The sequence below is a fragment of the Enhydra lutris genome, unplaced genomic scaffold (assembly GCF_002288905.1).
Source record: "Enhydra lutris kenyoni isolate GAN:26980312 unplaced genomic scaffold, ASM228890v2 scaffoldscaffold31, whole genome shotgun sequence".
NCBI lineage: Eukaryota > Metazoa > Chordata > Mammalia > Carnivora > Mustelidae > Enhydra > Enhydra lutris.
In genome coordinates this window covers 8,899,433-8,926,389 of record NW_019154115.1, presented here as the reverse complement: position 1 = coordinate 8,926,389, position 26,957 = coordinate 8,899,433, and the positions used below count along the sequence as shown (strand labels likewise).

Below are 26,957 nucleotides of genomic sequence, written 5' to 3'. Positions count from 1 at the left end.
AAAATGTCTATTCAGGTCCTCTGCCCATTTTTAAATCAGGTTATTTGTTTTTCTTCAATGTTGAGTTGTATGGCTTCTTTATGTATTTTGGATATCAACCTCTTATCAGGTATATATGACTTGCAAATAATTTCTCCCATTTAGTAGGTTGCCGTTTCATTTTGTTGATGGTCTCCTTCATGGAGCACAAGTATTTCAGTGTTTTTGAAAGGACTACGTTGTGGGGTGCCTGGGTTGCTCAGTTGGTTAAGCGGCCCACTCTTGATTTTGCCTCAGGTCGTGATCTCAGGGTCCTGGGTTTGAGCTCAGCAGCGAGCCTGCTTGTCCCTCTCCCTCTGCTCCCCACCCTGCTCATGCATTCTTTCTCTCTCTCAAAGGTTGTTGTATGGTAGAAATATTTACTGTTTTTTGCCTTTTTTTTTTTTTTTCTGGAACTCATGAGCCTGAGGTCAAGACCTAAGGTGAGATCAAGAGTCAGACTTAATTGACTGAGCCACCCAGGTGCCCCTACAGATGTTTTAAACTCAGGACCAACTTGTACCAGTATGCTGCCTATTCATTAATATTATGGGAAAACCAAAACTGACACAGTATTGAGAAGCATTTGTATTCCTGAAATGGCTCTATTCCCAGGAATAGATAGAAGAAAGCTCTTTTCCTTATTGGAAAAGTAGAAGTTCTTGAGGACACAGCAGCTCTTGAGCTTACTAAGGAGGGTCCCATACCTTGAAGTTAACATGGCAGCTCACTGTGTTACCAAAAAATGTGCACTCATTACCCGGCATTATCGGTGTGAGGTCAGTTGCTGCACTCACAAACTGGAGTTTGGGAAAAGTACCTGGAGACAAGAGACAAGAAAGCCAGAAAGGGGAAAAGGAGAGTAGAGAGGTCATGGCACAAGGGTAATTATTAGAAACAAGGCTGTTAGAACCCAACATGGGGAGATTGTAGGGTGGATGTTAGACTGTGGAAAAGAAAGCCAGCTGTGAAGTGTTGGAACCGTGTGTGTTAGTAAGCTGCCATGTACCTTGGGAGCATATTCCTGGGAGCTGAGAATAGCTGTGCTGTGATGTGACCAACCCAAGGTGAGGGGGTGGGGCAGGCAGGACAAGGGAAAAGTGGAACCATATCAGTGCATTGTAGTAGCCATCGTAGGCATCTGTGTACCAAACCAACGGCTCAGTTTAGCCTTTGGGGTAGGGCATGTGGGATGGGAGCTCTCAAGGTCCACAGTTCCTGTAAGTGTGAGGGTACGAGCATCTCTCATCACAGAGAAGTTAAAGTATGGTTCCTGTCCTTTGCTGAAGAAATCGGTGAAATGATTAAAATATAGTGTAAAAAAAAATCATACTTACAAAACACAGTGAAAATAATATCCTAGTGTGCCAACGGTTGGGTCTGGAAAGACAGGGAGATGATATATATTCTGGACACACTTTCTCTATAGGGTGAATAAATACAGAGTGCTCACATTCTCATTTTTTAAAAAGGGAGTGATAAGGGAGCTCCTCTCTTCCCTAGTTATTTTCAACTCCGGGATCATTATCTAATTGTTTTTATTATTTGGACAGTGATCCTCAGTAGATCTGGCTTATAATTTGTAAGTTCTTTTACCATCTTAAAATTTTTCTTGGAATGAAAGGAGCATCATCACTACTTCACAAAGTGAAGTGGTTTGCTTCTTGTTTGATGTGTTTCTCCGGACAAATTAACACCTTTCCTGTGTGGCAGCACACATACACGAAACTGAAAGCATGCAAGCACTGAGATGCAAGAGAGAGCCAACCTGCGCTGGTCAAAGGTCTCACCACACATGTTCCATGCTCAGGGAGGATAAGGCTTGGCAGAACTACTGACTCCATTTCTAAGTGAAAATTGAAAATGTGTTGTGTGTGTTTTGCGATCTTGGAAATGCACGTTCCGATATCAAGCCCTTTGTGTGCTGCTTGATTTGTCATCCTTACAGCCCTGGCTGGGGTAGCGGCACTGTCACTTTTAGTATTTCTGCCTCTTAGTCCCAGGCCCCAGACTTTGGTGGCACCCTGACATAGCCAGATGCCACCATTTGAGTTGTTAAGATCAGAATCCCCTCTGTCAACCAGTTGGGCTCACAGCTATCCCATCTTCCATGTAGCTTACGTCACTCCTCCGTTTCCGTTTTCGGAAAATGTTTTCACTACATTCCTTGAGAGTTTTGTGACGTGTCGGTGTCATTCTTAAGGTGTTGGGGGAAGCACCAGGCTCAAGGCCACAATGTCAGTGTTCAAGCTTTAATCTGTTGTAATTATAAGAAGAGCTGTCACCCATCGATATCCTTTGGGCATTTTGCTTCTCACTCTACCCAGGTAGGTGGTGGTATCCTGTTGTTTGAACACAGAAGACCTTGACTCCAATGTCTGTTAGAACCATCTTCTGTGTATATATAAAAAGCAACCACTGCATGGGAGTAGACTTTACAGAATTTTGCACTTGTATCAAATTCTTGGAGATTTTCCAGGGTCATGGTGTCATTAAGAAGCATATTGAGCCATGGGTTGGACATTGCAGTCACATATGGTTGTGCCCATTATGGGGCTGCTTTCACATTGTTTGACATCTTACTCAACAAACCAAACAGCCACTCCTATTGTCACAGAACAGCCCATATTTTATAAATGACATAGTCTATAGTGTGCCCTTTCCCTATTACCTTGTATCTATAAAACAAGAGGTACTTATCACACCCTGCATAATTTAACAACCAGTGTTTACTTTCCACAAATTGCTATAAACACTCATATTCTGATCCTAAGACAGGCTTGGGCAACAAATAACATCTTTGAAGTAAATGAATCAATCAATGGTCTCCATAAATTAAAAAACAACAACAAAACAACTGGTATATCATTTGAGTCATTCCACAATGATCTTGGAGAAGAACACTTTTCTATTTGCAAGAATAATTTGTGTCCCCTTCTTCCCTAATGTGTAGTTGCTTATATTATTTATTTACTGGGTTATGTTGCTCGCCTACTGAGGTTGATGGTAACATTGTAGAAATAATGGGTCAAGTCCTGGATTGAGACTGTTTAATTTTTCTTTACCCTCATCTTTTTCTTTAATACTCATAAAGGATTTGCAAATGTCTGGAGGAAGCTTTTACAAGTGAAGATATGTTTGGATGTCCTGCTAATATTTGGAAATGTATATTTAATGGTATTTACGGGTCGTTTTATTTTTTCTCTGAATAACTTGCTATGTTGGAATATCATCATCTGCTACAAGATAGTCTTTTTACTTTGTTTAAATGGGGGTAAATGATGGGGGGAGTAGGGAGAGGGTGGTTGGGTTATGGACATTGGGGAGGGTATGTGCTATGGTGAAAGCTTTAAAATGTATAAGCCAATGATTCACAGACCTGTAGCCCTGGGACAAATAATACATTATATGCTAATAAAAATTAAAAAAAAAATGGGGAGAATGAAATATTCCTATGCAGCAGGCACATTTATAATTACTAAGCCAAATGATATGCAAATTTAGATCCTGTCAGTTTTTAGCCAAGAACATCTCTCCTCACTTTTAGGCCAGATCCATGATATTTCTACAAACACTATACTGATAGGAATACATCTATGAATCATAGCTTATGGGTGAATATTTAATGCAGTTATGTAATCTCAATTTAGATAAAATCAAACTCATCCTTGAATAAGGAGACAAGAAAGACCTAGATTACAATTTCCTTCTATTTTTCAAAGCTGTTAGGTTTCTATGTACTCCTCTCTACCCAGGATCTTTGCACAAACAAGACAAGTTCTTTGTTTATAATTTCAGCTATTCCACTCAAGGATAGGATAGAAACCTATCTACTCTTACCTAGACCAGAAATTGAGAAGAAGCAGCTCACATGCACAGAGGGCAGAGGCAGTCACCTCTTTTGGAAATGGGGAGCCCCACTATTGGGCAGAACACATGTTGTTTTTGTAGCGAAAGTAGATGTGTTTGACTTTAGGGTATAGGAATTGCAATGATCTAAGACAGTTGTAGCTAGGGCTTATTTGATAAACACAAGTCCCTGCTCCTGTCTTGGTATATTGTAAAATGCCTTTCCTGTACTGCTCCACTTTGTATGATTTCTCTTCCCCTTTTCTGCTGTCGCTATCATATGTGTCCTTCAGAATGCCAGGAAGGGGGTCAACAGTGGTGCCATAAACAAAACAAGAAAAGCCTACTGCTTTTTAACATTAAATTTAAAAAACACTGATAGACTTTATTCTGTGCCAGTCATTGGTATGTGAACATCTTTCTTGAAATTAATCCTTGAATAAGAGGACATTAATATGTATGACAGAACATGAGGCAATATAGTTCTCAAATATGCTGATGCTTTATGTTTTATCTGAAAAGTAATAGTTATATTCACATTTTCCTATTTCTACATAGAAAATCACTTTGGGCTAGGCAAATGAAGTCCATAAGCTCTCTAGGAACACTGTAATATTTTGTTCTCCTTTCTAAGAAATTCAAAATACTGTCCGGCAAAAATGATTTACAATATACATCATGCTTCTCTATTAAAGCTCTCTGTTTCTTCTCTGTTGAGCTTTACATTTTTATTCCTTTTGTATCTTTATATGCATGCAAGACGTATGACGAGCACTTTTCGGCAGGGAAAAAGCAATAGGGGGATGTGAATTTTGATGTCCTGTTGTGTTATGTTTACAAGGGAAGATTAAAATGTTCTTGAGGGGGCGCCTGGGTGGCTCAGTGGGTTAAAGCCTCTGCCTTCGGCTCAGGTCATGATCTCAGGGTCCTGGGATCGAGCCCTGCGTTGGGCTCTCTGCTCAGCGGGGAGCCTGCTTTCTCCTCTCTCTCTCTGCCTGCCTCTCTGCCTACTTGTGATCTCTGTCTGTCAAATAAATCAATAAAATCTTTAAAAAAAATGTTCTTGAGGATTGGCTTTTCTTGAAAACCCAAAGAGGTGGTTATAGTTATTAGGAGAACATAGATGGGGATGTGGCTAAAAGTGTAAGGTTTCCATGTTGAGTATTGGCTTCCCATTGTGCTCTGGCACCAAGCACAGAATAGGCACTAAAATAATACTTGATGAATGAAAGACTGAGTGAATGAGCCCAAAGACGTATCCTTATAGAGAGCTTCAAGTGGAACCACAGGAGATAATCTTGATTTGAGAAGAAAGCACCAAGTTCAATATCAAAAATATCTGTAGGGAAATGAGAAACTTCATGATTTTCCTGCTCTCTCTCCATTTTGAAGCCACAAGAAAGACTTACATAAAGAGGATTTACAGGAGATGGCACAAGGATCAACATACATAATTTCTTACATTTACTATGACCAACAAGAGGCAGATGTGCCCTCAGTTTAAGATCTGTCTCCTGGGGGGAACACATCAGAAGAAGAGCTTTGTGACTGAGAGGCAGAAGTACAGGCCCTTCATCTCCACTTCCTGAGTGTAAGCCTTACTTATAAAGTAATTCATCTCTGTATCTGGCTGGCACCACAGAAAACTTTGATTCTTGAACCAAAGCAACTATACCTGAGGTTCCTGGCTTTGAAGGAAAGGATACAGAGAGAATAAAAATCGTGATATGTTAGAAAAGGATACAGGACTATAATTTAGGAGCGTAGGGATCTAGCCTAGCTCCACATCTAACCTGCTGATTGCTTTTGTAATATTCACTTGTCTTCTCTGGGCTTCATTCAGTTTCCTCTTCTGGTAATTAAAGTATTCAACTTATGAACATTCCAGCTCTGAAACTGCCAACACTTACACAGATAAAACTGTGTTAGATTGGAATGCTAAGATAGTTTTTGTATCAGATGGCGACCTCATAAGTGATTGCACCTAAATTGAATTTTTCCTATGAATTTTCTAGAGGTTGAGGTACTGGATTAAATTAAGAGTAGATCACAAAATGACATGCCTTGCTGAGAACTTGATGAGGTTACTAGTAGTATATCTAAAGACATGTTTCAATTATTGAACATTTAACATACACCAAGCAATGCACTAAAAGCTTTCCAGGGCTAATGTCACTTAATAATCATTGTTATCTCCATTTTATAGTTGAAAGAATGGAGGCTTAGTGTAAAGAACTCAGACCAGGTCATGCACAGAGTCAGAATTTGAACCCAGGCCTACTTCTCATCATATTAAGAAAACATCACTTTTTATGTAGTACAAGGTTTGTACAGACCATTGACTCTTCTTTAAGAATAATATGCTGATAAAATAATATCATGTGTGCCTAGTACTGTTTGTGGCACATAGTGGTTATTCAGTTGATATTATCCATCCCTCTTTTTTTTTTTTGCCCTCTGTATTAAATATGGGTGATAGAGGGAAAATTTAGCTTTCAGGAAATGCCTGACCTATCTGAGGCAGTTTCAGAATGATTCTGCCTCATGCTAGGGGATCCTAAGGCTGCAGTCTATGATTGACTTTCATAGGAAGCTTTATGGAGTATTTGGGCTAGGTGGTGTGTGTGTGTGGGGATGGAGGGAGGGAGGGAGGGAGAGAAATCTAATTCCTTTGCTCTTAACTAAAACCACTTTCTTCTATCTTATTCCCTGGAGAACGATTAAGATATGTTTTATTTTTTTAAATAAGGAAGAAGATCATTGACTTTCTCTCAGCAGGCAATTATCACCACTTAGTCTATGTTGAGGAAGTGGGTGTTCCTTGCTTTCTATTATTAATCTGGTGAGAGTGAGGGTGGAGAGCACTTTGAAAAAATATTTGTGTAGGGAGGAGAGATTGAAGTGAACTGAGTAAGAAAGTCTCTTGCAGGTCCCAAATTAGGGTCATAATTGACTTTTTAGAAGACATTTCCTTGAGGTATCTCAGATGCCACTTCCTGATACAGAATATAAAGAGATACAGAATATAAAGAAGTAAACTTTGGTTCAAGTGCTCTTCATAGATTGTTATTTTTACTTTAATTAATTTTTAGTTTAGGGGCGTAGTTCCTTCTTACAGTTCTAGGAAAGAAAGTAAGCCTGCATATTGACTGTAGGAGGCTAGATTGCAAGATGATGGTGCTAATGGCAGTTAATAGTTATACAAGATTTACTGTGCCAAACACTGTTCTAAACTCTTCATGTTTACATTAACTCAGTCCTTACAAAAGCCTCTGAGATAGGTTTACCACTTCATCAGTTCTAGAATGTATTGATGGTGGCTTTGTGATCTTGCTAGAGGATGCTAATGACAGATTTTTCACATAACTATCTCCAGTGCTATCTCATTTAGTAACAGTTGAAAGATGTCATGAGTTATAAGACTGTGAAATGTAAGACTCACCCCAATTATAAAGAAGTTAAAATAAGAAAGCATATGCATGCTAGAATTAATAAAATAAAAATTAATTAAAAATCATTGCCATTTTAATTTTTATTTATTTATTTTTAAAGATTTTATTTGTTTGACAGACGGAGATCTCAAGTAGGGGGAGAGGTAGGCAGAGGGAGAGAGAGGAGGAAGCAGGACTCAATCCCAGGACTCTGGGATCATGACCTGAGCTGAAGGCAGAGGCTTAACCCACTGAGCCACCTGCGTGCCCCCATTTCCATTTTTAAAATGGGGAACCTGAGGCAAAAGGAATTACATTTTCTTTAAAAATTGTTTTTCTTTTATTTATTTTACAAAACTTTTATTTATCTATTTATTTGGAAGACAGAGCGTGAAGAGGGAGGAGCAGAGGGAGAGAGATAGGCAGACTCTGAGTTGAGTGCAGAGTTCCAGGCTGGAGCCCTCTCAGAACCCTGAGATCCCAGGACCTGAGCTGAAATCAAGAGTCAGTCGCTTAATGGACTGAGCCACCCAGGCACACCAAGGGATTGAATTTTCTACAGTGAAATAACTGGGGGGGCACCTGGGTGGCTCAGTGGGTTAAAGCCTCTTGCCTTGGGCTCAGGTCATGATCCCAGGGTCCTGGGATGGAGCCCCGCATCGGGCTCTCTGCTCAGCGGGGAGCCTGCTTCCTCCTCTCTCTCTCTGCCTGCCTCTCTACCTACTTGTGATCTCTCTGTCAAATAAATAAATAAAATCTTAAAAAAAAAATAAAGTGAAATGACTGGATTCACATCCAGGTGATTTGGTTCTAGAGTCCATGTTCTTGACCTCCACTTTTTTCTCTCAACAATGCGCTGGAATTGAGCCCATGATAGCATGTGAATAGACTGCCCAAGACCCACTTACTTATCTTCTCATTGGGGCATTCATGATAGAATGGCACTGAGATCCTACTGAGAGAGGAAGTGTTTCTGGTATGTAGCACCTTACTGTAGGGCTGTGGTAAGGACTGTGAAGTACTTGGTGTGTGGGCATCTGACCTTGGCTTCTGACCCATTTTTAACAAAAGTAATGCAATTGGGAAAAACCATGAACCGGCTTCTTAAGCATCAATAGGCTGGAATGCTCACTGCAAATAGTACACACAAAATGTTGTTTGGGTGTCCCAAATGTCAAATTCTGCACTGTGTGTTTTCAGTGTTTAACTTTCCACTCTAAAACGCCAACATAAACATCATTTATGTTATTTCCATATTTGGGGATTGAAGTATTTTCTTTGTGGAAACTAGGCCCCTGAAATACCACTCAAGACTTGAATAACAAGAATAAGAAAGAAAAATAATTTTTTAAAAAAGATTTTATTTGTGTATGTGACCTTGTGACAGAGATCACAAGTAAGCAGAGAGGCAGGGAGAGAGAGAGGGGAAGCAGGCTCCCTGCTGAGCAGAGAGCCAGATGCAGGGCTTGATCCCAGGACCCTGAGATCATGACTTGAGCTGAAGGCAAAGTCTTAACCCACAGAGCCACCCCGGCACCCTGAAACAAAAATAATTTTTTTGAGGTTTACTTATTTATTTGACAGAGATCACAAGTAGGCAGAGAGGCAGGCAGAGAGAGAGAGAGAGAGAGAGAGAGAGAGAAAGTAGGAAGTAGGCTCCCTGCTGAGCAGAGAGCCAGATGCAGGGCTCCATCCCAGGACCCTGAGACCAGGACCTGAGCTGAAGGCAGAGGCTTTAACCCACTGAGCCACCCAGGCGCCCCGACCCAAGTAATTTTCATTAAATATATTTAGTTTTAGTCAAAGTGGCTTTAGATCAGCCAGAAGTAGTTTTGTAGGTGTAACCTCTTTGAACTCAACTCTTTCATTCTGAACTAAAATGAACCATTCAGGGGGCACTTGGGTGGCTCAGCTGGTTAAGCATCTGCCTTCAGCTCAAGTTGTGATCCCAGGGTCCTGGGATCGAGCCCCATATTGGGCTTCTTGCTCAGTGGAGAGCCTGCTTCTCCCTCTCCCTCTGCCTTCCACTTGTGCTTGCTCTCTCTCTCTATGCTCGCTCTCTCTCTCTCTCAAATAAATAAATAAATAAATAAATACTTAAAAAAAAATCTGAATGGCTCTTTTTTTTTTTTTTTTTTTAACAAGATGAGTTTAGTAGCATGGACTGCAGTGTTTTATACAGATTTGAACCTGTTTTTAGGCTGGTCATAACTTCTTTTGCAATAATCAGGTCAATTTAAAATGAAAATGTTTTAAATCAGCCAAAAAAGATCAGAATTACTTTGAAAGTGGTCTGTGTTGACTCAGCAAATGACTCTGAGCCAGTCAGAATTCCTTTATGCTAGAAATGTGTTTTGAGCTACTCAGAGATAATTTCAGAGATTGTGCTAGGTCTTCAGGGCCAGTCTGGTCTGTCCAGAATGGGGTAAAGAGGGTGAGCTAACATTTACTCAGTGTCCAGCATATGCCAAGCACTGTGTTGGGTGCTTCACAAAGTATCTTGTTTAATCTTTAGAACAATGGTGTGAAGGAGTGTATAGTATCTTCTTTTTCATAGGATGGAAACCTGAATCCAAGACTCAGAGACATCTGAGGTATGTGGGAAACATGGAATTTAGCCCAGGTCAACTTGACTTTGGAGGTCATGTGTTTCCTAGTAGGCTACCTTGTATGATATAATACCTGGTCACCTTTAAACCCAACATACATTTGTGGAAGTGTGAGTAACAGACAATAAGCTTGGAGGTAGACAGGACATTGAACCTGGAGTTAAGGGATTTGTATTCTAGACTGTGCAAATGAGTTAACCTCTATGGGTTCTATTTCATCCTTTGGAAAACTGAACCCAGAAAGTGAGAGGTCTAGACATTTATTTTCGGATTAACGAGGCAGATTGCCTAGAGGTGTGATCTGAAGAGTGCAAACTATGATTAATATTGATGGTGATATTTATATACCTTCAGCAGTTGTATTGGTTTGTTATGATTGTTATGTTTGTTTATGATGTCTTGATTTGGGAACAAACTGTTATGTATTGCTGTCAATATGAATAGAAAATCCCACAAAGAAAATTTTAAGATTTATATGTGTGATTCTTCTCCCATGATAACTAAACACAGTAAATTTTGGTGCAGCCAATATAGTTTGATCTGTCTTTGAATTCCATTCAAGTAGATTTAGAGAGTTCTAGAAAATTGATGCCATTGGTGACAGCATTTTCTCCTACACCTTAAATGATATAAAAACATAGATGTAGGAATGACCACCCTTAGTTCAAATTAAAAAGTAAAGAGGAAGTAAGGTAACGACAGTGTTGTCTTGTATCATTCTCATTGCAGAATTTGGAGTTGCTTTCTGCTTCTTCATTTATTTTTAGAGGAACCTCCAAAATGATTAAACATTATCTGGACCTGCTTTTTAATTCTTAGCTCTAATTAATGAATAACTTGGAGCTAAATGAGATCTTATGATATGATGGGCTAGAATATTTATTTGTACCCTGTTGGTCATCTTCTAGAGAGGAATTCTGTTATATACCATTAATACTGGCAACTTAAACCTGTAAATACAGAAGCTATAATATAGGGAAGCCGTTATCTGTGAAGTGTCATTCTTTATAGTTTGCAAATATGAATGTTTGTGGAGTCTCTGCCCTTATCAGCTGACTAGCCATATCTGAGTATTAGGTCCCAGATCTTTGCTGAGGCAGTATGAAGAAGTAAATTGCAGTGGCTCTTGGGGGTCAGCGTTCAGGAATTTTGAGCATAAGGTGAGTCACCAAATTGAGGATGGGGTCGGGGGAGGAACCCTTGAAAATCAATAAATTTCCTTCCTTGAGCTTTTATTAATTTTGAGGATCTATAGAGATAATCCTATAGGAAGCATTGAGAATTGTAAAGTTTCTCAATGTGAGGCTGGGTGAAATTAGACATTGAGAGGAAAATCAGCAGTATCTAATGTAGCGCATCTAATGTGTGGGGGTGATGATGGGATGGGTGAACATGCATGTTTGAATGACATATGGAGTTGTCAGTGGTGGTGGGATAGCTGACTATTTCCCTGATTTTTCTGGAGGGTTTATTGGTATTAGAAATGTAAGCATAAAAAGAAGTAAGCCTTCCCTGGAGATAGACTACATTTTCAGCTGGACTGATACTTTGAATAGTTGGAATCTATTTAGAGAATAAAAACAAGTCATGAAAAGTGTTCATTGAAAAAAGATAAAAATTACCATGGTTATTAGGCCTTGTTGGTAAAAACAAGAATTTTTCTTCTCTAAGGAATACTTTCATTTTAGTCAGTATCTAAGACCTGAATTGGTAGCATTTCTTGTTTGAGTACCCAGGCAAGTATAGAGAGATGAGCACTTTGTAATGGAACTGTGATCTCTGGATAGTGACTGGCCAAATCCGGAATTTAGCTCCCAGGGGAGCAGTGGTATTCTGAAAAGTCTGACTTAATATGCAGTATATAATCATCATCATCATCATCATCATCATTATCAAAATAAGGAAGCTACAGGGGCACCTGGGTGGCTCAGTGGGTTAAGCCTCTGCCTTCGGCTCAGGTCATGATCTCAGGGTCCTGGGATGGAGCCCCACATCGGGCTCTCTGCTCAGAAGAGAGCCTGCTTCCTCCTCTCTGTCTCTGCCTACTTGTGATCTCTCTCTCTGTCAAATGAATAGACAAAGTCTTAAAAAAAAAAAATAAGGAAGCCACAGCCAAATTTTACTTGAGAATTTAGCATAGTCTTTGAAGGAACTATAATGACCTTTGAAAATAAATAAGATAAGTGAAATTGCCTAGATGTCCTGGTAAAAGAGAAAAACCAAGGATCTAGCACTAGGAGACTTTGAAAAAGAAAGGGGAATTGGAACCACTTGTACTCTAAGAATTATTATTATTCCTGTAACATTCTCCTTCCTTCTTTCTTTTTTAAAGTTGTTACTCTGTGTGATCTGCATGTAAGACTTAGTGCTGGTTATCTTCTTAATTTTTTTTCTGACTTGGAATTTTTGTCTTAATGGTACTATAATATGCACATTAAATTTAAATTAAACTGTTATTTATTATTTTACTAACATCTCCTCTAGCAAATTATTAGGTCCTTGGGGCAGTGAATACTATCTAATCCTCTTCACAGAACCCTTTGGCATATGGGTGTCACACAGTAATTATTGAACTGGGTATTAATATAATTCACCTTATTCACGGATGATGCTAATATTTCTTAATGGCTTTTTAGAAAATATGCATTTTTTTAATATTTTACAGGTGAACCACTGAGTTCTTCATTATGTCTGATGGCGACTACGATTACCTCATCAAGTTTTTGGCTTTGGGAGACTCTGGAGTAGGGAAGACCAGTGTACTTTACCAGTACACAGATGGTAAATTTAACTCCAAATTTATCACGACAGTGGGCATTGATTTCAGGGAAAAGAGAGTGGTAAGTTCTATATAAAAAATGTGATCTCTGAATCAGCATTTGCCTGTCTGTCTAGTTTATTTTGTAGGAATTAGAAGGACAAAGTTTGGAATATAAAATTGAAGGGTGCATGTGAAAGTGTATTATGTTCAGTCTAGGAAATGTGATTTAAAAGGTTGTGCCAAAGGACCTTTATTATAAAACCAATGAGACGAATGTGAAGATTTCTTTCAATTTTCTCTTGATATCCTTTTGACATGCATGTTCCCTCAGAACACCTCAAAGTTATTTGTCTACATTTGTTATGAAGCCTACAAACCACCTTAGCATTCTGCTCCTGTTTTGTGGACTATTTCTTCTACCTTTGATGTCATTTTTAATAGCCTTTGTCTTAATTCAATCCCACATGGAACACTAAGTGGCAGACTCATCACTCCTGCCAGGAAGGTGAGGTTGGCATGGGAGTGAGAATGCCACAAGCGTATGTTGACCTGGGAAGTAACCAGGGGAATACGGAGGTTCTACTGGATGGTGAAGGAAGAGGCTCTTTTTTCTTTTCTTTAAGGGACTGTAGGGCTGAAAGTTACGCTGGTGGAGGCAGGGAAGGAGGTCACTGTATCAGAGTTGCAGAGAGAAGATGGCCTTCATCATGAACTGTATTTCTTGCTGAAAAACTGACTGTTACCATGAAGCAGGTCAACAAGTGGCCAAGAGACAAAGATCTTTCAATGGATCATATTCTACCTGGAAAAGATAAACAGTCTCTGGCTTCTAGGGTAGAAGAATTCATTCCCTCTTACTCACTTGAGGTCTTTTCTTCCAGTGTCAGAGAATCTTACAAAGACTCAGACCCACTGAGTAAGAGTAGGATTTCATTAAATTTTTAGTATTGTCATATAATTGCTAGAATCAGTATATATGTATGTGATTATATTTATTCCCATTTTATAACCTTGTTTTTAAAAAAAATCACTTTCTTGACATATAATTCACATGACATAAAATTCACCCATTGAAAGTGTACAACATGTGGGTTTTAGTATATTCACAGTTGTGCCCTTTAGCAATCTTTCCCTATTTATCCTCCTGCTAGCCACTAATCTATTCTCCACGGATTTAGCTTTTCTGGACATATCCCATTAAATGGAATCATACAATATGTGGCCTTTTCTGTCTGGCTTCTTTCACTTAGCATAATGTTTTCAAGGTTCATCCATGTTGTAGCATGTATCATAACTTCATTCTTTTGTATGACCGAATAATATTCCATTGTATCGATATGCCACATTTTGTTACCTATTCATCCATTGATAGATGTTTGGGTTGTTTTACTTTTCGGCTATAATGAATAATGCTTCCATTAACAGTCATATACATTTTTTGTGTAGACTTATGTTTTCAGGTCTCTTGGGTATATACCTAGGCATGGAATTGATTTGCCATATGATAACTCTCTATTTAACTTTGAGTAACTTCCAGATTTTTCTAAAGATGCTGCACCATTTTACGTTCTTACCAGCAACGTAGGAGTTTTCCATTTTCACCATATCCTCACCAATTCTTGTTATTGTCTATTTGATTATAGCCATTCTGGTGAGTGTGAAATGGTATCTCATTATAAGTTTGACATAAATTTCCCTGATGACAGATGTTTTTGAGCAATCATTTCTTTCATGTGCTTTATTAGCCATTTGTATATCATCTTTGGAGAAATGTCTATTCTGATTATTTGCTGGTTTTGAAACGGGTTGTCTTTTTATTCCTTACTTTAAAGAGTTTTAAAAATATATTCTGGATAAATGTTCTATATATGGACAAATATATATTTATGGATATATATATGGATATATTCTGGATAAATTATATATATATGATATATATCATATATATAAAATTATAGCCCTTAAGTTTAGGTCTATGATCCATTTTGGGTTAATTTTTATATATGGTGTGAAGGGGGTCCAACTTTTTTTTTTTTTTTTTTTTTTTTTTTTTTTGGGGGGGGGGGGTTTTTTTTTTTTTTTTTTTTTTTTTTTTTTTGCATAGGGGTGTCCAGTTGTACCAGCAGCATTTATTGCAAAGACTATGCTTTCCCCCATGAACGGTCTTGATGCTGTTGTTGAAAATCAGTTGACCATAAATATAAGTGTTTATTTTTGGACCCTCAGTTCTGTTCCATTCATCTAGATGTTTATCCTTAAGCCAGTACTTACCTTGATTGCTTCTGCTTTGTACTAAGTTTTGAAATCAGAAAGCATGAGTCCTCCCTCCCACTTTGTTCTTCTTTTTCAGGATTGTTTTGGATTCCTAGCAATTCCATTTGAACTTTAGGTTCAGCTTATCAATTTCTATCAAGGAGCTAGCTGAGACTCTGATAGGGATTGCACTGAATCTTTAGATCAATTTGGGGAAATATTAGTATCTTAACAATAGTACATCTTCTGACCCATGAACATGAGATAGTTTGCCATTTATTTAGATCTTTAATTTCTTTCAACAATGTTTTATAGCTTTCAAAGTGTCAGTTTTATGCTTTTTTGTTCATTTTATTCTTAAGTATCTTATTTTTTATGCTACTGGAAATTGAATTGTTTTCTTAATTCACTTTGAATTGTTATTGCCAGTGTATAGACATATACAATTTATTTTGTAAATTCATCTTATAGACTGAAACCTTGATGAACTTATTTATTAGTTTTAATTGTGTGTGTGTGTGTGTGTGTGTGTGTTTATTCCTTACGGTTATATATATATATGTAATATGTATCTATATTCCTTCTGGAATATAGATACTCCTTGTATATCTATATACAAGATCATGTCATCTTCTGTTTTACTACTTCTTTTCCAATCTGGAGATCTTTTTTTTCTTCCCTAATTACCCTGGCAAGAACCTCCAGTAAAAGTTGAATAAAACTGATGAGAAAGGACATCCTCATTTTGTTTGATTACAGGGAGAAAGCATTCAGACCTTCACCATTAAGTATAATGTAAGCTCTATGTTTTTCATAGATGCTGTTGTTCAAGTTGAGGACATTCTTTTTTACTTTTGAGAGTTTTTATCTGAAAGATATTAAATATTTTCAGAGGTTTTTTTTTTTTCTGCATCTCTAGTGATGGTCATGTGGTTTTGTCCTCTGTTCTACCACAGTGTGTTGTGTTGTCTTACTGTATTATGACTTTCTCTGCTTGACTTATTTCACTTAGCATAGTCTCCTCCAGTCCCATCCATGTTGATGCAACTGTTGGGTATTCATCCTTTCTGATGACTAGTAATATTCCATTGTGTATATGGACCACATCTTCTTTAACCGTTTGTCTGTTGAAGGGCATCTCAGCTCTTTCCATAGTTTGGCTATTTGTGGACATTGCTTCTATGAACATTGGGGTGCATGTGGCCTTTCTTTTCACTACATTTCTATCTTTGGGGTAAATACCCAGTAGTGTAATTGCTAGGTCACAAGGGTAGCTCTATTTTTAACTTTTTGAGGAACTGCCACACTGTTTTCCATAGTGGCTGTACCAATTTGCATTCCCACAGTGTAAGAGGGTTCCCATTTCTCCACAACTTCTCCAACATTTGTTGTTTCTTGCCTTGTCAATTTTTGTCATTCTAACTGGTGTAAGGTAGTATCCCAATGTGGTTTTGATTTGAATTTCCCTGATGGCTAATGATGATGAACACTTTTTCCTATATGTTCTTAATGGAGTGACCCTTTTATCATTACAAAATATCCTTCTTTGTCCCTATTGAGTTTTTGTCTTAAAGGTTTTGTTGTTTGTTTGTTTGTTGTTGTTGTTTTCTGGTATTAGTGTAGCCTCTCCAGCTGTCTTTTAGTTACTGTTTGCATGGTATTTCACCCTCATCCTTTTATTTACAACCTCTATGTATCTTTGAATCTCAAGTATGTCTCTTGTAGACAGTAAATAGTTGGGTCATATTTTTAAATCCATTTTGCCAATTTCTGCCTTTTATTTGGAGTATTTAATTCATTTATATTTATTTTTTAAGATTTTATTTATTTATTTGACAGAGAGATCACAAGTAGGCAGAGAGACAAACAGAGTAGGGAAGCAGGCTCCCTACTGAGCAGAGAGCCTGATGCAGGGCTCGATCCCAGGATCCCGAGATCATAACCTGAGCCAAAGGCAGAGGCTTACCCCCCTGAGTCACCCAGAGGCCTCAGTTCATTATATTTAATATAATTAGTGATAAAAAAGGATTTATGTTTGCCATTTTGTATTTGTTTTCTTTGTGTCTTATTTTTTGTTCCTCTGTTTTTTCATGACTACTTTATTTTGTGTTAAATACTTTCTAGTATATCATTTTTATTCCCTTGTCGTTATTTTTACTATATATTTGAGTTTTTTTTTTAATAGTTCCCCTAGGGATTATAATTATCATTTTAATTTTTAACAATCTACTTTAGATTAATACCAACTTAATTTCTTTACTATCATGAAACTGTGTTTACATATGGCTTCACTTCCTACTCCTTCCTTTGCACTTATTGTCAAATTATATCTTGATATGTTATGTGTCTATCAACAGACTTATAATTATTCATGCAGTTGTATTTTAATCAGATGGAAGAAAAGAATTAAAAAATACTTTAAAGTATTTAATTTAAAATTTAAAAAATATTAAAAATATTTTAAATTGAATCAAAAAATAAATTATACTTTCTTTTATATTTATCTATGTAGTTATCTTTCTGGTGCTCTTCATTTTTTATGGATTTGACTTACTGCACAGTGTCCTTTTACCTCAGCCTGAAGCACTGTATTTATTATTCCTTATACAGCAAGTATGCTGGTGATGAATTTTTAGTTTTTGTTTATCTGGGGATGTCTTACTTTCTCTTTCAATTTTAAACAATAACCAATTCTTGGTTGATAGTCTTTTTTCTTTCAGCACTTTGATTATGTCATCCTACTGCCTTTTGGCTTTTATTGGTTTTAATAACAAATCAGCTGTTAGTCTTATTAGATCCCTTGTGTGTGATGAATCATTTTTTATTTGCTGCTTTTAAGATTCTCATTTTGTCTTCAGATTTTGACAGCTTGATGAGGTGTCTAGTCAATCTCTATTAATTTATTAGAACCCTCTTGAATATGCAGATGAATGTTTTTCATAAAATTTTGGAGGTTTTTGGCTATTATGTCTGCAAATTTTTTTCTGCCTCTGTCTGTCTTCTTTTTTAGGATTGCCAGTATGTATATGTTTGTATGTTTGATGGTTCCATAGGTTTCTGAGACTCTGTTCATTTTCCTTTACTCTTTTTCTATCTGTGCCATGGCCTGGATAACCTCAACTGACCTGTCTTCAAATTCAGTGGTTATTTCTTCTGCCAGTTCAAGTCTGCTATTGAACCTCTCTAGTGAATATTGCACTTCAGTTATTGTACTTTTTAACTCCAGAATTTCTATTTACTTTTTATGTTATCTGTCTCTGTTAATATTCTCTATTCAGTGAGGCATTATTCTTTAATTCTTTAAAAATTTTATTCACTTATTTTAGAGAGACAGAGAATAAGAAAGGACAGGCAGGGGGAGTGGCAAAGGGAGAGGGAAAAGCAGGCTCTTCACTGAGCAGGGAGTCTGATGCAGGGCTTGATCCCAGGACCTTTGGATAATGACCTGAGCTGAAGGCAGATGCTTAACCGACTGAGCCACCCAGGAGCCGTTATACTTTAATTCTTTTTTTTTTTTTTTAATTTTATTTTTTATAAACATATAATATCTTTTTATCCCCAGGGGTACAGGTCTGTGAATTGCCAGGTTTACACACTTCACAGCACTCACCATAGCACATACCCTCCCCAATGTCCATAATCCCACCCCCCCCCAACCCCCCTCCCCCCATTAACCCTCAGTTTGTTTTGTGAGATTAAGAGTCACTTATGGTTTGTCTCCCTCCCAATCCCATCTTGTTTCATTTACTCTTCTCCTACCCCCTTAACCCACCATGTTGCATCTCCTCTCCCTCATATCAGGGAGATCATATGATAGTTGTCTTTCTCTGATTGACTTATTTCGCTAAGCATGATACCCTCTAGTTCCATCCACGTCGTCGCAAATGGCAAGATTTCATTTCTTTTGATGGCTGCATAGTATTCCATTGTGTATATATACCACATCTTCTTTATCCATTCGTCTGTTGATGGACATCTAGGTTCTTTCCATAGTTTGGCTATTGTAGACATTGCTGCTATAAACATTCGGGTGCACGTGCCCCTTCGGATCACTACGTTTGTATCTTTAGGGTAAATACCCAGCAGTGCAATTGCTGGGTCATAGGGTAGTTCTATTTTCAACATTTTGAGGAACCTCCATGCTGTTTTCCAGAGTGGTTGCACCAGCTTGCATTCCCACCAACAGTGTAGAAGGGTTCCCCTTTCTCCGCATCCTCGCCAGCATCTGTCATTTCCTGACTTGTTAATTTTAGCCATTCTGACTGGTGTGAGGTGATATCTCATTGTTGTTTTGATTTGTATTTCCCTGATGCCGAGTGATGTGGAGCATTTTTTCATGTGTCTGTTCGCCATCTGGATGTCTTCTTTGCAGAAATGTCTGTTCATGTCCTCTGCCCATTTCTTGATTGGATTATTTGTTCTTTGGGTGTTGAGTTTGCTAAGCTCTTTATAGATTTTGGACACTAGCCCTTTATCTGATATGTCATTTGCAAATATCTTCTCCCATTCTGTCAGTTGTCTTTTGGTTTTGTTGACTGTTTCCTTTGCTGTGCAAAAGCTCTTGATCTTGATGAAATCCCAATAGTTCATTTTTGCCCTTGCTTCCCTTGCCTTTGGCGATGTTCCTAGGAAGATGTTGCTGCGGCTGAGGTCGAAGAGGTTGCTGCCTGTGTTCTCCTCAAGGATTTTGATGGAGTCCTTTCTCACATTGAGATCCTTCATCCATTTTGAGTCTATTTTCGTGTGTGGTGTAAGGAAATGATCCAATTTCATTTTTCTGCCTGTGGCTGTCCAATTTTCCCAACACCATTTGTTGAAGAGGCTGTCTTTTTTCCATTGGACATTCTTTCCTGCTTTGTTGAAGATTAGTTGACCATAGAGTTGAGGGTCTATTTCTGGGCTCTCTATTCTGTTCCATTGATCTATGTGTCTGTTTTGGTGCCAGGACCATGCTGTCTTGATGATGACAGCTTTGTAATAGAGCTTGAAGTCCGGAATTGTGATGCTACCAACTTTGGCTTTCTTTTTCAATATTCCTTTGGCTATTTGAGGTCTTTTCTGGTTCCATATAAATTTTAGGATTATTTGTTCCATTTCTTTGAAAAAAATGGATGGTACTTTGATAGGAATTGCATTAAATGTGTAGATTGCTTTAGGTAGCATAGACAGTTTCACAATATTCATTCTTCCAATCCAGGAGCATGGAACATTTTTCCATTTCTTTGTGTCTTCCTCAATTTCTTTCATGAGTACTTTATAGTTTTCTGTGCATAGATTCTTAGTCTCTTTGGTTAAGTTTATTCCTAGGTATCTTATAGTTTTGGGTGCAATTGTAAATGGGATGGACTCCTTAATTTCTCTTTCTTCTGTCTTGTTGTTGGTATAGAGAAATGCAACTGATTTCTATGCATTGATTTTATATCCTGACACTTTACTGAATTCCTGTACAAGTTCTAGCAGTTTTGGAGTGGAGTCTTTTGGGTTTTCCACATATAGTATCATATCATCTGCAAAGAGTGATAGTTTGACTTCTTCTTTGCCGATTTGGATGCCTTTAATTTCCTTTTGTTGTCTGATTGCTGAGGCTAGGACTTCTAGTACTATGTTGAATAGCAGGGGTGATAACGGACATCCCTGCCATGTTCCTGACCTTAGCGGAAAAGCTTTCAGTTTTTCTCCATTGAGAATGATATTTGCAGTGGGTTTTTCATAGATGGCTTTGATAATATTGAGGTATGTGCCCTCTATCCCTACACTTTGAAGAGTTTTGATCAGGAAGGGATGTTGTACTTTGTCAAATGCTTTTTCAGCATCTATGGAGGTATCATATGGTTCTTGTTCTTTCTTTTATTAATGTGTTGTATCACATTGATTGATTTGCGGATGTTGAACCAACCTTGCAGCCCTGGAATAAATCCCACTTGGTCGTGGTGAATAATCCTTTTAATGTACTGTTGAATCCTATTGGCTAGTATTTTGGTGAGAATTTTTGCATCTATGTTCATCAAGGATATTGGTCTGTAGTTCTCTTTTTTGATGGGATCCTTGTCTGGTTTTGGTATCAAGGTGATGCTGGCCTCATAAAATGAGTTTGGAAGTTTTCCTTCCATTTCTATTTTTTGGAACAGTTTCAGGAGAGTAGGAATTAGTTCTTCTTTAAATGTTTGGTAGAATTCCCCCGGGAAGCCATCTGGCCCTGGGCTTTTGTTTGTTTGGAGATTTTTGATGACTGTTTCAATCTCCTTACTGGTTATGGGTCTGTTCAGGCTTTCTATTTCTTCCTGGTTCAGTTGTGGTAGTTTATATGTCTCTAGGAATGCATCCATTTCTTCCAGATTGTCAAATTTGTTGGCGTAGAGTTGCTCATAGTATGTTCTTATAATTGTCTGTATTTCTTTGGTGTTCGTTGTGATCTCTCCTCTTTCATTCATGATTTTATTTATTTGGGTCCTTTCTCTTTTCTTTTTGATAAGTCTGGCCAGGGGTTTATCGATCTTATTTACTTTAATTCTTTAGACATGATTTCCTTTAGTTCTCTGAACATTTTTATAATAAATGATTTAAAATCTTTGTCTAGTGAGTTCAACATCTGGCCTTCCTTAAGGATGGTTTCTTTTGATTTCTTTTCCCCTGCTGTGTATGAGCCATACTTTCCTGTTTCTTTTTGTGTCTCATAAACTTTGTTGAAAACTGGACATTTTAAATAATATAATCTGGCAACTCTGGAATCAGATTTCTCCCCTTTCCCAAGGAGGGGAAAGGGCAGAGGGAGAGGAAGAGAGATAATTTCAAGCAGACTCTGTGTTGAGCACAGAGCCTGACATGGGGCTCTATCTCACAACCCTGACATCATGACATGAGCTAAAATCAAGATTCGGACAATTAACTGACTGAGCCACCCAGGTGCCCCTGAGTAGACAGATTTCTTGAATCAGTAAGTCTTTCAGCTGTTTATGACACACTCTGTATGTGTGTGTGTTCATTTTGGGACAGGTGCTAATGCTCCTATGGATAGTTCACAACTCTGCCTTAGCCTTCATTTCCTGCTTGAGAAGAGCCTCAAATTTAACTAGAGATGTGATAATTGGGTCTTTTCTAGTCTTTCCCAGGCATATGTACAGCACTATGTATGAGACTGGCCTGGTACATTCCAAGGAATATTTTGGAGCTTTTCAAATCTCCCCATGGACATCTCATTTCCCTATTTTTGTCTTCAAGTTTTTTGGTTAGGATTTTGTTAGCCCCAGTTGGTACTGCTGCCTTTGGTAGCTGTGATGTTAAATAATTGCTCCTGATTGTTTTCAACAAATGCCCTAAGGGTAAGGTTACTATAGAGCAAGCTCTGGGTTTAGCAAAGTCAAGTCAAGTCCTGGGAATGGAGCTTTACAGGCAACTTCAGACGGTTCTCTGGAGATGAGACTTTGGGGAGCTTCAAACCTGTTTTGCTTCTACTCCCTTCAGTGATTACTATGCTGATTGTTTTCACAGCTACCATAATAGTGCATTTCTTGGTTTTCAAGGCTACTGAGGAGCTTGGGAGAGTGGTTTGGGAATAGGATAAATTAAAACAGCACAAAGTTTACTGTTTTTACTGATATTCAGCCATTTTTATTAGATGCTTCTTGAAACATTGTGAGTCTTAATTTTCAGTGTTTGGAAAAAGTGAATTTTGACATTTTTTGCCAGTGTTTCATTGCTTTTATGGAGGAAGAGATCATCAGAGGTCCTTCCTATAAAATTGCTTTAGAGTACTTTTTAAAGATGGGCTAGGGAAAAATACTAGTGACTTGAGGGAACTTTGAGGAAAAGTGAGCAGACTATTTTTTTATACAAATTATGTGTTATATATATTTAATAATATATTTATAAAAATATATAATGTGTATATTTGTTTTCATACAAATTATTGTATTATCCAAAGATAATTATTTGGACTGATATAAAAATAAGGTTGTGTTCCAGATGGAATTGTTTTAGAAGTCTAGATGCTTATGGGATCTTTACTGAATAGAAAAGTGAGAAGAATTAATTGTTTTCAAAAGTTTTCTTTTTCTCTTTCATTTTGCTATTTTAGGTGTACAGAGCCAATGGACTTGATGGAGCCATTGGCAGAGGCCAGAGAATCCATCTGCAATTATGGGACACAGCAGGGCAGGAGAGGTATGAGATCTTCAGTTATGTGTTCCTTACGGAGGGAAGGGAAAACCAGCTATGCCCTTCACACCATACCTGAGCAGGAAAAGGCCAGCTGATTAGTTGACTTGGACCTAGATAAGACATGCTGCTAATTTAGCAGGAAATCTATCAGTCTGAAATGATAATGATGTCTATTTCACACAAGGTCAAAGGAAAAATGAATCCTTTTCCAAATAGACTATCTTACTTATACAGTTTCTACTTCTTCCATCTTTCTCCTGTCTCCTCCTCCTTTCTCCTCCTCATTCCTCCTCCTCCTTCGTTTTGCTTGTTCTTGTTCTTCTTGTTCTTCATGTTCTTGTTCTTTAAGATTTACACACTTTTCTCTATTTACCTTTGCTGTTTACACAGCCACAAAGACAACTTCAGAATTACATGCATTATTCTTACCCGGTTGTTGAAACCTCACAGAAAATCTGATTAGAATTAAGTCATATGAAGTTGCTTGATCAAAATAAGTCGCATGAAATCGATATAAAATTTCTTTTAGTTATAGCTACTATTTTCTCTCACAGTTTCTTTGAAGTATTGTGTTTTTTATTTTTAAAAAAAAGATTTATTTATTTATTTGAGAGAGAGAAAATGTGTCAAGGTGGGGGAGGGGGAGGGTGTGAGGGAGAGAGAAACTTCAGCAGACTCCACACTGAGTGGGCTCAATCCACACTTGAATCTCAATCTCAGGATCCTAAGATCATGACCTGAGTCAAAACCAAGAGTTAGACACTTAACTGAGTGAGCCACACAGGCACCCCTGAAGTGTTCTGTTTTTTCACTTTTTCTTATGGAAATCTTCAAAGATATACTGCAGAGGATAGTATAATAAAATCGTGTACATATTTCCCATTTTCAGTAGTCATCAGTTTGTGGCCTATCTTATTTCATGTATACCTCCATCCCTCCTTACCCAACCCACCAAATTATTTTGAAGCAAATTCCAAATATCAGATGTTTTCATTTATAACTACTTTGGTATGTATTCCTAAAAGATAAGGACTCTTTTTGTAAAAATATTGATTAGAAATATTGGAGAAAACTTAAAAGATTAGATGACAATTTCATACTAGTATTTCTTCCCTGGAATCTCTGCTTGTCAGTTGCTGACTTTACATAAAAATAAAGTGGAAACTGACCTTTAGAGGGAGGGGAGAGATGGCAGGATTAAGCCTTGGAAGAGAGAGTACCAAGAAAGGATATGGACTGAGTCAATACTACTCCCACCTTAAAGCCAAAGAAAAGGTTATCAGAGTTATGAGACCTCTTTAGAGATTGCAATTAAAAGGTCATGGAACCCACTATAACATCAAGTCAAGCAGAACTTTCTCGGGATAAGGAAAACATACACAGCAAGAACCATTGCTTTAGGCCTATATAACTAAGTAAATTCATTTTTTTTTATTTTAGATTTTATTTATTTATTTGACAGAGAGAGACACAGCGAGAGAGGGAACACAAGTCGGGGAGAGAGAGAGGGAGAAGCAGGCTTCCGGCTGAGCAGGGAGCCCAATGTGAGACTCCATGTGGGGCTCGATCCCAGGAGGCTGGGATCATGACCTGAGCCAAAGGCAGACGCCCAATGACTGAGCTACCCAGGTGCCCCTTAATTAAGTAAATTCTTGACTGAGACTATGGGATCATGAGCCAGTTCTTGTGATCCCTGTCTAGCAGTCTGATTTTTCAAATCACATGGTCCATTAACACATAAACTTATGTAAGCAATAAATGTCTTACATACTTTTGGAATATCACCATCCAATTTGTTTTTTTAATTTTTAAAAATCTACAGAGACCATTTTTATTTTATTTATTTTTATTTAACTCTGGTATAATTAATGTACAGTGTTATATTCATCTTGGGTGTACAATAGAGTGACTTTGTATCTCCTTACATTTCTCAGTGTTCCTCATAAGTGTCCTCTTAATCCCCTTTATCTATTTCATCCTTTCCCCCTTCCCCTTCCCCTCTGGTATCCATCAGTTTGTTCTCTATAAGACTGAATTCCAGATACAACTTTGGTAATTGTTGGTGTTTTATGAAGTCTCAGTATATTTTCAAGTATTCTTTCTGACTTTAGATATCTATTTGGTAGCATAATTTGCTAAATCCTGTGTAATAAAGAGATACAATTTGCATGTATAATGTGAAGTTATTAGTAACAATGGCACGTTATTAAACATCTAATTTGTTATTGATGAATTATTGGAAGAGACTGAGGGCACTATTGGTAGTTTTATATTTCAGGAGTGGGGTCATAATTTAGCTGACCAATCTGCTTTTATGTTCCTAGGTTTCGTAGCTTGACAACAGCCTTCTTCAGAGATGCTATGGGGTTTCTTCTGCTTTTTGATCTGACGAATGAGCAGAGTTTCCTCAATGTCAGAAACTGGATAAGTAAGTGCTATTGTTTCCATCTCCCACTCCCCACTTCCTACAATACAGTGCTCTCTTAAATTCTACTTCTGTTTTAAATTGTTTTGGAGGAGCTCCTAGTACTATTAAAAATGCTGTTTAAAGGAGCAAGGGTTTTACTTTGTGGGAAAGATTACTGAGATATTCTGCTTTGCCTAGTAATACTAACTTTGATTTGTTGAGTAGTTCTTATCCTGGAGGCACATGGTAGCACTTTACATGTGGAAAACAGAGGATGCTCTTATCCCCATTTTATAGATAAAGAAACAGAAACCTATAAAAGTTAAATCTCTGAGTATCTGCTTGCCTATTTTATGCTGTCATAATTTATATCACCAGGGTGTAATACATCTATTACATAGACATAAATATCTTTTGAAGGCTTAGAAGATCATACCCCTGGCTCCATGTCTCTTCTTTACTCAGAGTTCCCTTTTCTCCTTTTAAGGCCAGGGAAGTTGCCAGAAGAATCTCATCATGGAAGACTCTAAAATTACATTGGCAAAAGTGGTCCCCAGTACTATACCCACACACAGAAACTCACGTGCACACAGACACTTATGGAAACACACACACACACACACCCTCATCTTGGCTCTTTGCAGAGATCCTGATCTCCCAAATGGTTGGTTAGCAGCCACTTAAAATCCTACCACTTAATCAGATAAATAACAGCTTGCAAACCTACATTTTTCTCCATTAGTTGTATTAGTGTAAACCCAGAGAATCTGTTGGGGAAGGCTGTGGTGTTAAATTCTTAACATCCAAATCCTTAAAATGAAAATACTGACTTAAAAATACCTACAATTTTAAAAATAACTTGGTGTTTTGGTATTACAATGGGGTCATTGGCTGTGGTTTTGATAGCCTTTTGGTTTGATAACCTTATTTTTAAGAATGAGTTTTTAAATAAGTAATTTACATGGTACATCGTGATTTTCAAAGCATTTTCACATACTTTGTACCTGATCCTCACAAGCACTGTGGGTGAAGATTCAGACAGGTGATGTGTCTTTGTTTTAGGATAAGGACTGTCATCAACCCATCTGTTTTCACAGATAAAAATGGAAACTCTGAGACAGATAAATCTTGCCTATCTGGACTTTTTAGCTGATTAGATAAATAACAAAATTATGTGAAATTATGTGTAATGTATACATTTCATTTTGTTATACTTAGAGTGTAAGAGAATTCTTACTGCACAATTAGGTAGAGAAAACTTACACATTTTGAAGATTTCATATCTTCAATGGAAAGTATTCTCCCCCAACCCGCCTTTGAAAAAAAAAAAAAGTTAGTGTTGAGGATCAAAGATAATAACATCAAATCTTCATTAGGAATAGTAATTTAATGTCTATACATTTTATTTCCCCCCTGCCTGTTAGCATTTTGAATATTATAGGGATTATTTATTTCTAACGTTTGGGGGGTGC

At 37.6% G+C, this 26,957-nt stretch overlaps 1 protein-coding gene across 1 annotated transcript in view; it reads left to right on the top strand.

Moving 5' to 3' along the window:
* Nucleotides 1–26,957, top strand: part of LOC111153235 (RAB27A, member RAS oncogene family) — a 79,759-nt gene that overhangs the window by 35,560 nt on the left and 17,242 nt on the right. The window contains exons 3-5 of the mRNA XM_022512136.1: nucleotides 12,573–12,747; nucleotides 22,996–23,081; nucleotides 25,403–25,506. Of these exons, the coding sequence (XP_022367844.1) occupies nucleotides 12,595–12,747; nucleotides 22,996–23,081; nucleotides 25,403–25,506 (343 nt within the window). The 5' untranslated portion in view covers nucleotides 12,573–12,594. The remainder of the gene's footprint in view (nucleotides 1–12,572; nucleotides 12,748–22,995; nucleotides 23,082–25,402; nucleotides 25,507–26,957) is intronic.